We start from the raw sequence: 15,491 nt of genomic DNA, 5'->3' as shown, positions 1-15,491 counted from the left end.
TTGTAAATTTTGTAGTAAATTGTAAATACTGTAAAACCTTTTTCTGTCATTTAATGGTCGGGCATTGCGCAGCTACAAGCATTTCACCCCCATGTCATACTGTGTATGGTTGTGTGTGTGTGACAAATAAAATTTGAATTTGAATTTGAATTAATAACTAATAACGGTAATGCGAATTCTGCACAATGTAGTGTAATTTTCGAATGTCCGATCTTTCCTCGCGACTTGAACACAGCACACAGCCCCGCCCCCTCGTATTTGTGTTCCACCGTCGCCATTTTGCTTGAGTCAGAGAGCGGTTCTGGTTTTCTTCGAGCGGGTTCGGAGTTTTCTTGCTATATTCTACAAGTTTTCAAATATCTTTTTAAATTTTAAACTGGTAATTGAACACTACATACACTGTTTACATCATATGTATGTAGTTACATTGAAACACGGACGTGAATACCACGGTAATAAACGGCCGTGTGAACGCTTAGCTAACGATAAGGTCGCTAACCGTCCAAGGTTTCGCTAGGCCTCTGTTATGTACACGAGCTAAACAGTGCTCACCTATTAATCATAATAATTTAAGAGTTCACATTTTTAAACTAGACACCAGTTAGCCAGGTTAGCTATAAAGTCAAGGCATTTTCCGACTGGGAGTCACGTAGTTCATTAGCTTTGAGACACTTTTTGTAATTCAACAGTAAGTATGTGAATGTTTTCTTGGCTGTCTTGGTCTTTAAATTCATATTTCCCTCGAGTTTGAGATTCGTTATTGTTATCTGAGTGTTTCAGTTTAATTGCTGTTTGTGTCCTAATTAAGATGACGATGATATTTAAGGCCAGTTGTCACTGGCAGGCTTCCGTGTGTAGGGTGAAGCCTCCCAAAAACGACACTTGTAGATTTTCCTGCATGAGACACTTGAAGTGTAAGAGTGTGTCAGTGTGTCCGAGCACACTTGTTTCCTGTTGCTGTGTGAAGTGTTTGTCCTGTTTGTCTTTCAATAACCACTGTTCAGTTCCCCGGGGAGTGTTTCTGATGTATTTGTAGGTTTAAACCCGTCCTCTTGGCCCTCTTTGGGGATCCCTGGATCCGGATAATTTGCCCCCAGTTGATTGGCAGAAGACTTTTTTTTTTCTCCAGCATTTGGTAATCAAGACGTGAAAGTCCTGCACGGGTTTCCTCCCAACCTCCAGCATTCAAATGTCACAAAATGTGTAAAATGCCAACAAGCCCAAGAAGAAGCTGAGGATTTCCCCACCACCCACGCCACCTTTCTCAACTTTTTTCCCACGTCACTTAGAGTTTCTTCTATTTTTTTCTTGTTCATGCTGTTTATGTCCCCCTATTTATTTATTTCAGTAGCCACCAAATAGTATCAATGATGATTTACAAGCAATGGCCAAAGGACTTTATTGCATCAGCATCAGTATTGTTTAGCGGTTTGGCAGAGATCAGGATGTCTCAGAAATGGGATGTCGTAGGAAGACTAATGTCTTTGGGAGACCCACCCCACTTTTCCTCTTATCTCATGGATCAAGTGTTCCTTCAGGATTTCCTTACTACTGTGGAGACTCCGAACCAGCTGTGCACTCGAGGCAGACCACTTCTCTACCACCTCAGGTAAACGAGTACAGGTCAGCTTTACTCTCACTGCACTATTTTCGCTTTTCTACAAATTTGTCAAATTGTTTAAGTTTTCTTGTTGTTTGACTTGAAATCTAGTTGGTGAACTTTTACAAAGTGGTCAAATATCTTTGACCCTAAGTATCTTTATTTGGATTTTTAGTGCTGCTGAACTTGGTCCTCGGTGACCTTAGCAGTGCTTAATTCACTACAACAGTCACCTCAAGGCACTTTCTATTGTAAAGTAAAGAATGCAATCATATGAGCGCTTTGGCAAAAGTGGGAAGGACAAACTTCCTTTAAACAGGAAGAAACCTCCAGCAGAACCAGGCTGACAAAGACCCTCTGTGGAAGTGCTGGGTGCACGTCGGGAGTTGGTGCTTTATAAATAAAATGAACTGAATTAAAAATTGAGTGAAGAAGAAACAGTCATCGTGTCATGGGGAGCACCCAGCAGCACGACTAAGGGAGGATTCAGGGTCACCTGGTCCAGCCCTAACTATATGCTTTAGCAAAAAGGAAAGTTTGAAGCCTAATCTTAAAAGTAGAGATAGTGTCTGTCTCCTGAATCCAAACTGGAAGCTGGTTCCACAGAAGAGGGGCCTGAAAACTGAAGGCTCTGCCTCCCATTCTACTTTTAAATACTCTAGCAACAACAAGTAGGCCTGCAGAGCGAGAGCGAAGTGCTCTAATAGGGTGATATGGTACTACAAGGTCATTAAGATAAGATGGGGCCTGATTATTTAAGACCTTGTATGTGAGGAGCAGGATTTTGAATTCTGGATTTAACAGGAAGCCAAAACAGGAGAAATCTGCTCTCTCTTTCTAGTCCCTGTCAGGACTCTTGCTGCAGCATTTTGGATTAGCTGAAGGCTTTTCAGGGAGTTTTTTGGACATGCTGATAATAATGAATCACAGTCGTCCAGCCTGGAAGTAATAAATGCATGAACTAGTTTTTCAGCGTCACTCTGAAACAGGATATTTCTAACTTTAGAGATGTTGCACAAATGGAAGAATGCAGTCTTGCATATGTGTTGATTACATATACAGGGACATGTTGTGGTTATTGTCGTGCAGCAGGAGGATCCCAGGACCCACTGCAGCAGCGTAGGGCAGCAGTGGTGGACCTGGAGGTCAGTGGCAAACCACAAGCCTCAGGCCAGCCTCATGAAGTCCGTTTCTGATTGTTTGATCAGAGACCTTCACATCAGCGGCCTGCTGGAGGTCATTCTGTAGCTCTGGCTGTACTCAGACTACTGCTGCAGCTGTCGATTGTTTTAGTAAGCGATTAATTTATCGATTATTCAATCGAGTATTCGGATACAATTACAGTGCTGGCTGTGGTGAAGAAATGGCAGCACATCAGTATTGTGAGGTTCGCCCTGCGCTTTGATGCAACGTCTTTGAGCTGCTGAAAACAAGACGGTGTGATGGAGTTAATATGAGTAGTAACTGATTGTCCAGCCTAACGACTCTCAGGTCAGCGAGTTTGACTTCTATTAATGCAGGACCAGCGCTGCTGTTTGGTCCTCACGGTGTGTGTGTGTGTGTGTGTGTGTGCTTCCACATTAAACTAGGCCATTGTCATCACTGCTGCTGTTGTGTATCAGTGTGTGGAGGCTTTTCATCCACAGCTGCTCCTGAATGTATTGCAGTTATGGGTGAAACGCTCACACATTGGCTCATACACAGCTCTGTGTTAAACAAAGTATCCAAGTAATGTCTGTTTTTCTTTTGTTTGTTTACAAAAACCAAAGTAGACATTTGGGCGACGCAGCGTGCCTGTGTTGTTCCTGGTACACACTGACACTGAGCGTTTAAATATTCCCTTGTAGGGCTGTGCAGTATGACCAAAGTCTCATATCCTGATATAAAACATCTATCGTCTGATAACATAAAATATAAATATAAAACATCTATAACGATATAAATCACAAACATGTAACATTTCCTGTAAAGTCTGTGAATCTCAGCAGCTCGACTTGTGTGAAGTGTTTCCAGCTGCGCGTCATGTGGCTGAGTCGAGTGTTTTAACCGACGCATGAAACATTTTTAGACATAAGTTGTAACGGCGCCGTTTTCTTTGTATTTATCACACGGCGTGCTGCGGGGAAACGCCTGTTCTAACGTTTGAGTCTAAGGTTTATGTTTTAGCACCTGGCGTGTTTTTTTACTTCTCATCAGTAAATAATCTGCTCTTTCACGTGATTCAGTTTATTTTGAAAAGTCTCAACAGGATCTTGAGCTTTATTGTGAAAGGTTTATGTGGAAAATAAAAAAGCGGACAGGCGATGCTGTTACCGTCGTTGTTGCTAATGACAACGCATAAAAACAGGTGCTTGTGCGTCAGCAGTGTGGTTACATTAAATATAAGAGAAAGAGAACTTTAATATAACCACTACAGCGACCATCAAAACATGAAAACAGCTGTAAACAGTTTATTTTACGGCACCACGAAACAAACGATAGCGTAAAATGAAACGATAGATTCTATCGAACAGCCCTGTTCCCTTGAAAAGCATCCAGAGTGCTGGTTTGGTCTGAGATGTGATGTGTGTTTGCTCTGTGTTGTCAGGGAGGTTCCTGTCGGCCCATAAGAGAAGCAGCTGCTGGGTTTAGAGGTCGTTCCTTTACTACAGCTTTACTATGACCAGCCATGGAGACGACTGCTACTTCTTTTACTATTCTACCTGCAGCAAAGTAAACGAGCCTGCTACATGCACACATTGGGCTGGAAAGTGTTGGTGACCAGAAAGAGGAGTCCGAGCTTACTGTTTGTCTGTGCAGGGAGACAGCTGTCCGTTCAGACACTGCGAGGCAGCCATGGGCAGCGAGACCACCTGCAGCCTCTGGGAGGAAGGACGCTGCTTTCGTGCCGTCTGCAAGTTTCGCCACATGGAAATAACGGTAAGCAAAATGTAAATGGAAGAAAGCTGAAGCCATCTCCTTCAGGCTTTGCCCAGTCAAGGCTGTGTGTGTCTTGAAGAGTAAACCAGGATCTCCACTCCTGACTCCTTCTTTCAGATTCCTACAATGTGAAGCTACATAGTCCAGAGTGGTGTCACAGTGTGTGTTAGGAGTGTTAGGAGGAGCCATTCATGACAAGAGGGCGGCTCTGAGCCTCCTCTGAGAGCGAGGAGCCTTTCTCCTCATGCATGTTGTTTCACGATGTCACATGGACACCACATCATGTTTACATGTTAATGTTTCTCATCACAACAGAAAAATCGTAAGGAGATCCCGTGTTACTGGGAGAAGCAGCCGGCAGGCTGCCAGAAGCCACACTGTGCCTTCTACCATGAAAAGCCTCGCTGCATAGAAGGCGTCTTTGTCCAGCCTGATAAAAGTGAGTTTAAACACACATTTTACATCCACTACAGCAAGATGCTGATGAGCAGGGCGATCTGACCCAAATATTTATCACCATATACATTAGAAAATGTGTGATAACGATATAACTGACGATATAATTGACACGAGACAAAATGCTTTACAACTCCACAACTTTATTAGTGGAAAACCATCAATGTATTTCCACTGAAACAAGCAGCTGTTTTTTATGTGCAAAATAAAAAAATATAAAGTTATATAAAAATGTAACAGTGCAAATGCAAATTCCTCACTGACAGTTTAACCAAAAGGCATTTCCAGTGGAAACTGGCCGACATATCCTCAGCATAACCATGTATAATATCCACAACACTTAAAAAGAGGTTAAACACACACAATACGGTAACATTATGTTGAAGCACAGTACGTATCACTCCGCGAGGCTCCGCCTACGATAGCCGTAATGCTCCAACAATCCATCAAGCGGTGCGGCTTCGTAGCTTAGCAAAGTCGTACTGAAACATTTGACAGATTTTTGAGCGCCGTGTACATAACATCGTTTCGAGGTCAGTAAACACAACCAGAGTTCATACATAAGGCACACGGGATTATAAGGGGCTCTGTCGACTCTCAGAAAGTGCGCCGTATTTTCCAAACAACACGGTAATAACGACGGCCCGCTAGCATGCGCTACCAAAAATAGTGCTTTGTTGTGTATCTGACGGACGAAAGCTAAACCAGTTCCACACCAGTGAAGTTTAGGGCTGCCACAAACGATTGTTTTGATAGTCGACTAATCAGATCATCATCCATTGGACGTAAAACGTACAGCTTATTGCACCAGCAGCATCTGCTCTTATATAACTATCATTAGCTTACAGCTTTAAGTGTTTAAGGTATGTGCTAACTAAAAATAAAGACAAGATGATAGTTTATTAAATTTTAATGAAATCTGCAGATTGTTTCGTTGGAGTTTAATAAACTCCTTGCTATCTAAAATATAACAGGACACCGGAGTAAATTCTGGAGCATCTCACACTTCTGATAATCAGCTGTCTGCTTGACGTTTATTCAGCTGTGTAAAAACTATAACTTTAATCTCAGCCAAACCGATTTACTCAGGAACAAATAAAATACTGAAAAAAGCCAAACAATAACATTTTTAAGTTATCTAAGTGACTTATATATCATGTTTAACCTGAGTAGCGAAAGACGGCGGTGTGTTTGAAAACGATTTGCCGGGAGTCCGGTGTTCTCACGGCTCTAGTTAGCCTAGCCCCCGGCTAGCTATCGAGCTAGTGGCTAACAGACGTCTCCGAAAACGTCGGAGCGCTTTTGAAAATATGTGGTGTCTTGATAAACCGAGCAGATATTTGAGGTTTACACAGCTACATTCTCGCCTGAAAATATGTTAAACGTTTATTTTGTGACCCAGAAAGAATAATAAGAGTAACATTAAAACTAACTAGCTGCCGCCATTGTTGGAAACTGAGCTGGGCCACAGCTGTGTCCCAAAACGTCGGCTGCATCCTCCGGAGGCCGCATTTGAAGGCCGATTACGCCACAGCCAGGCGACAAAGGCTGTCCCAATTCGTCGACTCTTTCAAATGCGTCCTTCATTTCCCCGAATTTGAAGGATGGGTCGGGTGTGTCCTTCGTGGTCCACCATATCCCAGAATTGATAGCGTGGCCCAGCCAAACTCCAGTTTCCAACAACGGCGGCAGCTACTAAGTTTTAATATTACTCTTATTATTCTTTCTGGGTCCCAAAATAAACGTTTAACATGTTTTCAGGCAAGAATGTAGCTGTGTAAACATCAAATATCTGCTCAGTTTATCAAGACACCACATATTTTCAAAAGTGTGCCGACGTGTTCAGAGACATCTGTTACCCACTAGCTCGATAGCTAGCCGGGGGGTTCAATGGTCACCGGACTCCCGGCGTCATCGTTTTCAGATCCCCGCTCTTTCCCTACTCAGGTTAAACATGATATATAAGTCACTTAGATAACTTAAACATGTTATTGTTTGGCTTTTTTCTGTGTTTTATTTGTTCCTGAGTAAATCAGTTTGGCTGAGATCAAAGTTATTCGATTATTAGATTAAATAAAACTTTATTAATCCCCTGGGTGGTTTTCACACAGCTGAATAAACGTCAAACAGAAAACTGATTAAACAGACGTGTGAGACGGTCCAGAGTTTACTCCAGTGTCCTGTTATATTTTAGACAGCAAGGAGCAGACGGCGAGTTTATTAAACTCCACCGAGACAGCGGTGACGCAGATCTGAAGGCTACACCGTCACATTTCACAGCCTCGCACTTCCGTCCTTCTCGGTCTTTGAAGGACCCGGCCCACGTAGACCGCGAAGGCCGGGTCCTCCGAAGGATGCAGCCGACGTTTTGGGACACAGCTCGCGCTATGAATTCTGGGACACAGCTTCTTCTTCTTCGGGGTTTAACGGCAGCTGGCATCCTTGTACATGCAGTGCTGCCATCTTCTGTCTCAGTCCGTTATTACACTCTTAAATCCTGCTACTTATTCCTGCGTCTTTTGTGATCTTACAAAGCTTCAAACGACGCGTCGACTATTAAATCAGTCGTGACGACTTTGATACTCGACGTAATCGTGGCAGCCCCACTGAAGTTGCAGCGTTTTTACAAACCAGTTCTGCTTCATCCGTTTCACTCAACGATCCGCTTTCGCCCTTCTCATTCTCTGTCGCCGCCATGCTTTTCTGCCATGTATGAAAACAAAGGCCCTGCACATGCGTGTTCTCGTAGCGTGTATGATGTGGCCCAGCCCGACTAATGACCATGGCTGTTACCATCCCAGATGCAAAGAAGGAGGAGGAACAGCACCACGAGGAACAGACTGTCCCGGCAGCCAGCGTGAACCCTCAGCTCAGAAGTGTGAAGACTGAAACGCAGGAGCCGGTGCCGAGCCCCACCCACCCACCAGTCGTGATCAATCCAGCAGACGACGATGAGGATGAGGACGGTGAGCTGAATCTGCCTTTAGAAAACATGTATTTCTGCAATGAAGTTAATGTTTTTGATTCTCATCACGAATGTCTTTCAGACCAGTTCTCAGAAGAGGGAGAGGAGGGAAAGGGGGGCCCTGCACCCAGAAAGCTGCCCAAATCAGGTGCAGAGCAGAGAGACACAAGCTCACACCTCACATCGTATCTGGCTTTGTGAGTTCAGCCTCTTAGCCTCACACATCCTGAAACCTTTTGTCTTCACAGACGATTCACTGAACTTTGGAGTGAGCACGCTGGAGGAGATCCGGCTGAGGAAAGCCCTGAAGGCCAGCATGAAGAGGGCCGGGTACCCCCTCCAGACTACCCAAACATCCACCAGTGTGGAGAAAGAGAACATCCAGACGTTGTTTCGACCAGATGTGTTTGACTCGAGAGATGGTAAAAAGTGTAACTTGGACGTTGCTCGTTCTGATCCTCCAAATGTTGTCCAAATCGTGACCAGTCTTCCCAGTTTTCCCAGTCTTCCCAGTCTTCCCAGTCTTCTGTGTAACGTTGGTGGGCTGTGCTCCTGTTTGCTGCTGAGGCAGATCTACTTGAACATGTTCTGTGTGTTAACTCTCATGTCTCTGGTGTTTGAAGCGCCTGGAGGAGCCAGAGTTAGTGTGACTAGAAGACTTGGGAGAAAGATCAACAGCGCTGGTAAACTTGCTCTCTCGCTGCAGCTGTCAGATACGATTGTGAGTGATGATGTAGAGATTAAAAGCTCACTGCTCGTCCTCGACATAGATCTAAGAAGTGCAGAAGATGTCCCCCTGAAAAGGAGTCTGGCTAAGCGTTTGGGCAGGGTGGTGGATGAGGACCAACCGTTCCTGCCCCCTCACACAGGTCAGTGCTGTAAGAGCTGCAGCTGCAGCCTCTGACTCGTTATGCTGCCACTCACACTGAAGCCTCGTCTGTCTCCTGTTTCTTCAGCTCTCAAACCTGTAAAGGAAAGACTTGGATTGCTTTGTGACCCTGCTGCACCGACTCAACCAGGTAAGCAGCTGATACGAGCTCAGATTGATTGTGGAGTGATATAGATCACAGCCATGCGCTACAACGTGTTGTGATGGTTGCAGCTGAGAGCAGTGCGCCGTCACAGAAGGTTCCTGAGCTCATCCACATCAAGACTCTGGAGGAGATCAAGCAGGAGAAGGCGGTGAGGTCCCAGCCCGAGAACCAGAAAGTCAGCGAGAGCAAAGCCAGCACTGGAACAAAGCGAGCCATCGCCTCCATCTGCAGTGTCAAAACATTCTCTGAGATTCTCCACGCCAAGAAGAAAAGACAAGAGGAGGAGCTGGAGCAGAAGCCCCGCCCTGAGGTCAACCACACCGCAGAGCGAGATCAGAGCCCGGAGGAGGCCCACACAGCTGGGCCCGAGGTCACCAACGTGGGCCGGATTCGAGTAAAGACCCTGGAAGAAATCCGCATGGAGAAGGCAGCACGGAGTCAGCTCCAGCAGGCAGCGGACGCTGAAAACGGGAAGAGGTCTGACGCTGAGGAGAGCGGCGCCAAGAAGCCCCGCCTGCTGCGCATTAAGAAGCTGGCGCCCCAAAGTAAGGCTGCTTTTTGCATATTACATCTGTGCTATTACAGGAAGTGCATGCACATCTGTTCCTGTTTCAGTGTCTTTCTGATGGCGTTTGGTGTTGACTGGTCGGTAACACTTGACATTTATATGAACTGTTGGTAAGACTGTAGCACAGGCCGTGACGAGGCCATGATTCCCCAGGGTGGGTGAACAGATGCTCTGTTGTTCAGTCCTGCTGTTTTGCTGTAAAATGGCTGAAATGAGGCGAGACTAAGCCGCTCCATAAAGGCCTTTTTATGCTTACCGCGTGCCCCTGACGCAAAGCGCCACGTGCTGCAACACAAACCACCGAGCCATCATGTGCCCCAGCAAACCACAGGTTTTCTAAAAGCCCAGAGATCTCAGAGTCCAAAGGGTCTGCAGAGTTCACTGAACCAGCCAAAGAAGAGCACACATGTATCCACAGCTGATAGACGTCATAAATCAGACCTGCCTTTGCTGCAGCTGGTCTCCTCTTCACTCCCACAATGCCTGTTTCCAGTTACAGACATTTGATTGGACGAGGGTCATAAATCACACAGAGAGTGTAGACCGTATAGGAAAGTCTGTTTCCTCCTAACATGGTTTTGAAACACTGACATGAACCTTATGTTGATCTTAGCTAGCAGCATCGCAGCAGAGAAGAAGCCACACAGAAGTCCGTCTCCTGAATCACAGGTACTGTCTGCTTCCTGTTTCTTCAGCGTTATTCTCGTTGTCATCAGGCTGTTGGCACTGCTAATCTTCTCTCTCTGTAGACCAGCAACAACATCAAGGTGAAGACCTTTGAGGAGATCATGCGGGAGAAACGCCTTCGAAAGCAGGAAATGTTGGAACAAGGCAAAGCGGGAGAACCGGAGCCTTCTCACAATCAGGATGCCAGCAGTACCCTCAAAAGGAAGGCTCCTTCATCACCGCGCTCCTCCTCCTCGCCCTCCTCCAAAACTCCACGAGTTCCTGTTCACAAGCTGATTACTCTCAGGTCAACGGCTGCACCGCCTGGAAACGGCGTGGCCGCTCCTGAAACAGCAGCCGCTGTTGTTGCTGTGCAGAGCTCTTCACCACAGCGGGCCGGGACAAGGTCCAGCTCCAGGGTCGCTCCAGACAAGAAGGCGTCCACTGCACTGTCCCCACGCGAGCAGCCTCGTGTGACAGGAGCCTCTGCTGCTGAGGAGGCGACGGACACCAATCAGGAGCCCCCAGAGCACACTGCAGACACCAAAGGTACTGTCACTCATCTTTCTAAGCCAAGTGCTCCCACAGCACTCAAAGCACTTTATCTATGCACAGCTGCTTTCTCTCTCACATGCACACTCGGGTGGATGCATCAGAGCACCACGGGCTGAGCGTCTTGCCCAAGGATACTTGGAGCAGCCAGGGATGGTTTTAATGGAGAGGGGCAGAATATCAACCAGGAATCCAGAAAACACATAAAAGCTATACGTTGGTGTGGTGTAGTTAAACTGTACCATCGTGGATTAACTCACACCCACAGAGTCCCCCTGTAGAGAAGCGCTGTATAAGAATCAGTCGTTTACAGAGCCGTGTTTACTTTGCCAGTGGACATGAACACCATGCAGAGAAGGCTCGTGGTCGCTGACACCAACATCGAGTCCTCTATCATCAGTTTGACTCACGGTGTTTGAAGGAGCACCATCCCACAGTCCAGCAGCTCTGCCAGGGAGCAGAGTGACTCCACTGCATGGAGTGGGCCGTGCACGGTAACATCTCTGCCAGAACACCTGAGCCAGTGTTTGGTCCTTTATCTGTGGGAGGAACTGAAGCTTTGAGTGGCCGAGCAAGAACAACCCCTCCTGAGAATTTCTTAAACCCGGTGACCACCTAAAAGAAAAGTCTTACAGTTGTACCTGCCAGCAGGGAGTAAACACAAATTAGAAGCTGCTCATTTCTTTGTAAGTGAGCAAACATACACATTCAGCAGGGGGTCAAATAGTCCTTTCCCTGCACTGTAAGCTGACCTTAAACAGACCCAGCCAGCAGGTGCATGCTTAGTTTGAGACAAACAGTTTGTAGTGACACTCTGGGGTTCGCTCTGATAGTTCTTGGAGTGTGAAAAGAAACAGAAGCATGTGACCAAACCAGAGTGACCAAACTATGGTGTGAGGCAGGATCTGAACGTCTCTGCAGACTAAAGCATTTGATCGGCATTACTTTTACTTCCAGAGAGACCGAAGCTGAACGTGAAACCATCTGTGATGAAGCCTGCGGTGCTGGTGAAGCCTGGCCAGAGGAGGCGGGGGGCGCAGCAGTCTGCTGTAGTTGCTGTTAAACCTCTCAACAGCCGCTCTGCACTGAAAGAGGAGCCACGAAACAGTGACACACATGTAAGGGTGCATGTGTTCAGTGTGATGCAGCTCACGTTTAATTTCTGTTGTGATAATCCTGCACACACAAATGAAGGAGGAGGGGCTAATGTGAATTTGCTTTGCCTCCTCAGACTCTCCCATCCACCGGCGTGGATGCTCCGCGGGGTCACTTCACCCAGCTGGAGTCTGCCTCCAGCCCAACAGGAGAGGAGCTTCAGACCGTCCCCGTCTTCAAACAGAGTCCAGGCCCAGAGAGCAGTCTGCCCATCAGCGGTGCGACCACCAGAGAGTCCTGCACGGTGCCCCAAAGGTAAACAAGAGTCAGAGTTAGTGTGCTGCTGGCTCGGGCTCGAGGAAGCTGCCCCAGCTGAGTGCTCACTGGTTTCATTCCCAGTCTGGCTTTGGGGAAAGAACAAAAGTACCAAGTGACAGTAGAAAATAAGTATTTATGTTGGTATGCACTTCATTAGAAACAGTCATTACTGTGATGTGTGTTTCCTGCTGGTTCTTGGTGGCAGAGACTGAACACAGTGCTGCAGACATTCCTCAGAGATGTTGGTCCACACTGATGTGGTGCTTTGCATTGTTGACGGCACATCAAATGTGCTATCTAGTAACTATGGACGCCGTTTGACTACAGTACACTTACTATCAGGTTTGGGAAACCAGTCTGAGCCTGTTTGAGCTTCATGGTTGCTGCTGGGACCACTGTTACCTCCACACCTGCTCCAGCTCTTCTCTGAGCCCTCGGTACTTCTCCAGCTTCTCGTGTTGCTGTGATTCGCTGCATCCATCACTACGGCCGTCTTCCTCTGTTTGTCCACCACCACCATGTCCGTCTGTATCTGGAAGTCTCACAGGATCTTAGCTCGGTCATTCTCCACCACCCTTGTCTCCCATGTTGACCTCAGGACTTCCAGTAGGGCTGTTCGATGTAACCATATATATCAGATGACGATATAAAAACATTGTTTCATTTTACTCTGTCGTTTGTTTCGTGGTGTCGCAAAATAAACTGTTTACAGCTGTTTTCATGTTTCTGATGTCACTGCAGTGGCTTTATTAAAGTTCAGATTTAATATAACCACACTGCGGACGACAAGCGCCTGTTTTTATGCGTCGTCGTTAGCAACAACGACGGTAACACCATGGCCTGTCCGCTTGTTTATGTTCCACATAAAACTTTCACAATAAAGCTCAATATCCTGTTGAGACTTTTCAAAATAAACTGAATCACGTGAAAGAGCAGATTATTTACTGATGAGAAGTAAAAAAGACGCCAGGTGCTAAAAAATAAACCTTAGACTCAAACGTTAGAACAGGCTTTTCCCCGCAGCACGCCGTGTAATAAATACTCACAAAGAAAACGGCGCCGTTACAACTTATGTCTAAAAATGTTTCATGCATCGTTAAAACACTCGACTCCAGCTGCATGACGCACAGCTGGAAACACGTCACACAAGTCGAGCTGCTGAGATTCACAGACTTTACAGAAAATGTAAAATTTTTGTGATTTATATCGTTATTGGACGATAGATGTTTTATATCAGGATATGAGATTTTGGTCGTATCGCACAGCCCTACTTCCAGCCCACACTCGGCACAGATGTTCCTGTACACTATGCCGGCCACTTGGTTATGGTGTTCCATGTATGTCCTGCCTGCTAGCGTCTTGCACCCTGCTGTTATGTGCTGGATTGTCTCATCTTTCCACAGCCTGGGGTCCTGCCTGGTGTGATAGACCCCAGCCTCCATGTATCTGTGCTCAGAGCTTGTTCCTGTGGTGGTACATAGCGTGCAGAGTCCTGTCCTTCCATGACTGTTCTTCTCCTCGCTCCTCTTCTTTCTTGGGTTTCTGCTCAGTGAGGTATTCACCAAGCGTGCGGTGTGGTAGCCGTCTCCTGATGTACTCATGGATGTTTGTTTCATCCTGGGTGAAAAATGATCCTCTTTTTCAGATTGGCTGCTCTCGCACTCAGTGCACCTTCAGTTGTAGTAGGGGCTTGGTACCCAATCTTGGTACCGGGTGCAAGCTCCATGGCAACCCCGTGAGCCACGGGTGTGAGCTGTGCGAGTGTCTGACCTGTGGTTTTTGTTGGTGAAGAGGTTCCTCTCTGTCAGTTTTTCTCTGAGTTTGTGTGAAATGAAGTAACAAGGCTTTCTGTCGTGCAGCTCAGCACAGAAGACCCCCTCTCAGCCCAGATCAAGGAGGCTCAGCACTGCAGCATCCCGGGCTGCCTCCACCTCGAGCGCCGCTGCCTCCACCTCTGCCATGGACGACTTCGAGGAGCTGATCAATGAGTTTACTGACGACCACCTTGATGATGATGTGGACCCCAGTATCGGAGAGGACGACCTGCTGCAAGAGCTTTCTGAAATGATTGACAGCTGAGAGGACCCAATCAGCAGTCGGCCCTGTGTCTCTCTGGGCTGTGGGACTCTGCTCCGTGGTAGATGTTGGGCTATTTAGATGTATTTCCTTCTTAAAGTAACTTTTTTTAACCTATGAGTCCATATGTTGCTCTTTACCTTTTCATCATCTTCTCTCAAAGACAGACTATAATTTCCTCTTCAGGTGAATATGTGATGATGGGGGAATTACTCTGCAGGGCCTCAGTCCTCTTCATCATGTGTGTTTATGATCCCACTCCAACAAAAGCTGTCGTGTTAGAGATGTGCTTACCACGATCCCAGGGTTGAGTGGATGCTGTTCATGTAGAGAGAAGTTATATCTGTGTACTGTGTATGCACCTGAACTATGTGTTGTTCTGTGAGTGGACGAGCCTGTTCACACATCGTGATCCGTTTGATTTCAGCGAGGACTCACAGAACTACGATGATCACCGTTTAAATTAATTTATTGGAAAGGCGTGTGTGCAGTCCTTCACATGTGATCGAGTCTATCCCCCGCCTGTGACTGCACTCACTCTATATGTTTTATTAATGTGTGTTTCTTTCATCTCTTATGTTTAGTAACGGACGTCCTTTTAACCTGGAACAGTTGGTGTCAGTGTGCAAGAACTCTGGTTTGTTATTTATGAACAGCTCAGGGACTGTTTCACATGTTTCTATGTTCTTTATACAATGAAAAAAAGAAATGGGGGGGGGGCTTTGATTTTAGCAGTACTGCCTAGAGATGATTTTTTGTTTGGTCTGTTAGTAGATCAGCTTACTTTGTCTCTGTCCTGACCCTCTCACACAGGCTGACTATTCAGAGTGACTTGTACATTTATTGTGTAAATAAAAATTATTTTAAATTAATTCGAATTCTTGTTTATTATTTACTATATTGCCCCTTGGGGATAAATAAAGTCTTCTGAATCTGAATATATATATATGTCAGTTTGCGTTCTTACCATGTTGGAGCTATTGTGACCAGGTAATTTCCACTGAGTAAAAAAGGTGTCAAAGTCAGACTCTGGTTCATCATTGGCCAGCTTCAGAAGGCCGACCAGAAATGTTAATAAAGATTTTACAAACAACCTGCAGAATAAATATAGAAAGGAAGGATTTATTGCACAGGAACTCCAGATGGGAAAGTTTTATGGCTTTATTTCAGTTTCTAAGACTAATTTGTATGCAGAGACATGACGATATGGTTGTATTTGTTTGATAATTCATTTTTGATTAT

The 15,491-nt window shown here is 46.0% G+C and overlaps 1 protein-coding gene across 3 annotated transcripts; it reads left to right on the top strand.

The window, feature by feature from the left end:
• The first annotated feature begins 259 nt into the window (after positions 1-259).
• zc3h11a (zinc finger CCCH-type containing 11A) lies at positions 260-15,121 on the top strand. Of its 3 annotated transcripts, none has more exons than XM_085159098.1 (17): positions 260-379; positions 1,539-1,609; positions 4,188-4,312; positions 4,400-4,519; positions 4,835-4,958; positions 7,777-7,941; positions 8,023-8,088; positions 8,189-8,362; positions 8,564-8,623; positions 8,711-8,809; positions 8,897-8,959; positions 9,043-9,519; positions 10,156-10,211; positions 10,292-10,757; positions 11,718-11,878; positions 11,992-12,170; positions 14,033-15,121. In XM_085159098.1, exons 3-17 carry the CDS (start codon positions 4,259-4,261, stop codon positions 14,250-14,252), a joined length of 2,484 nt encoding a protein of 827 aa, XP_085015224.1. In that variant the 5' UTR covers positions 260-379; positions 1,539-1,609; positions 4,188-4,258; the 3' UTR covers positions 14,253-15,121. The 3 variants fall into 3 exon arrangements, with proteins under 3 accessions (XP_085015224.1, XP_085015223.1, XP_085015225.1); XM_085159097.1 differs by having other exon boundaries at positions 266-688; XM_085159099.1 differs by having other exon boundaries at positions 266-1,609; positions 11,992-12,180; positions 14,046-14,150.
• The last annotated feature ends 370 nt before the right edge of the window (positions 15,122-15,491 follow it).

The sequence above is a fragment of the Neolamprologus multifasciatus genome, chromosome 5, assembly GCF_963576455.1.
Source record: "Neolamprologus multifasciatus chromosome 5, fNeoMul1.2, whole genome shotgun sequence".
Classification (NCBI taxonomy): domain Eukaryota; kingdom Metazoa; phylum Chordata; class Actinopteri; order Cichliformes; family Cichlidae; genus Neolamprologus; species Neolamprologus multifasciatus.
Note: the sequence above shows the minus strand (reverse complement) of the source record. Positions and strands in the feature narration are given on the sequence as shown.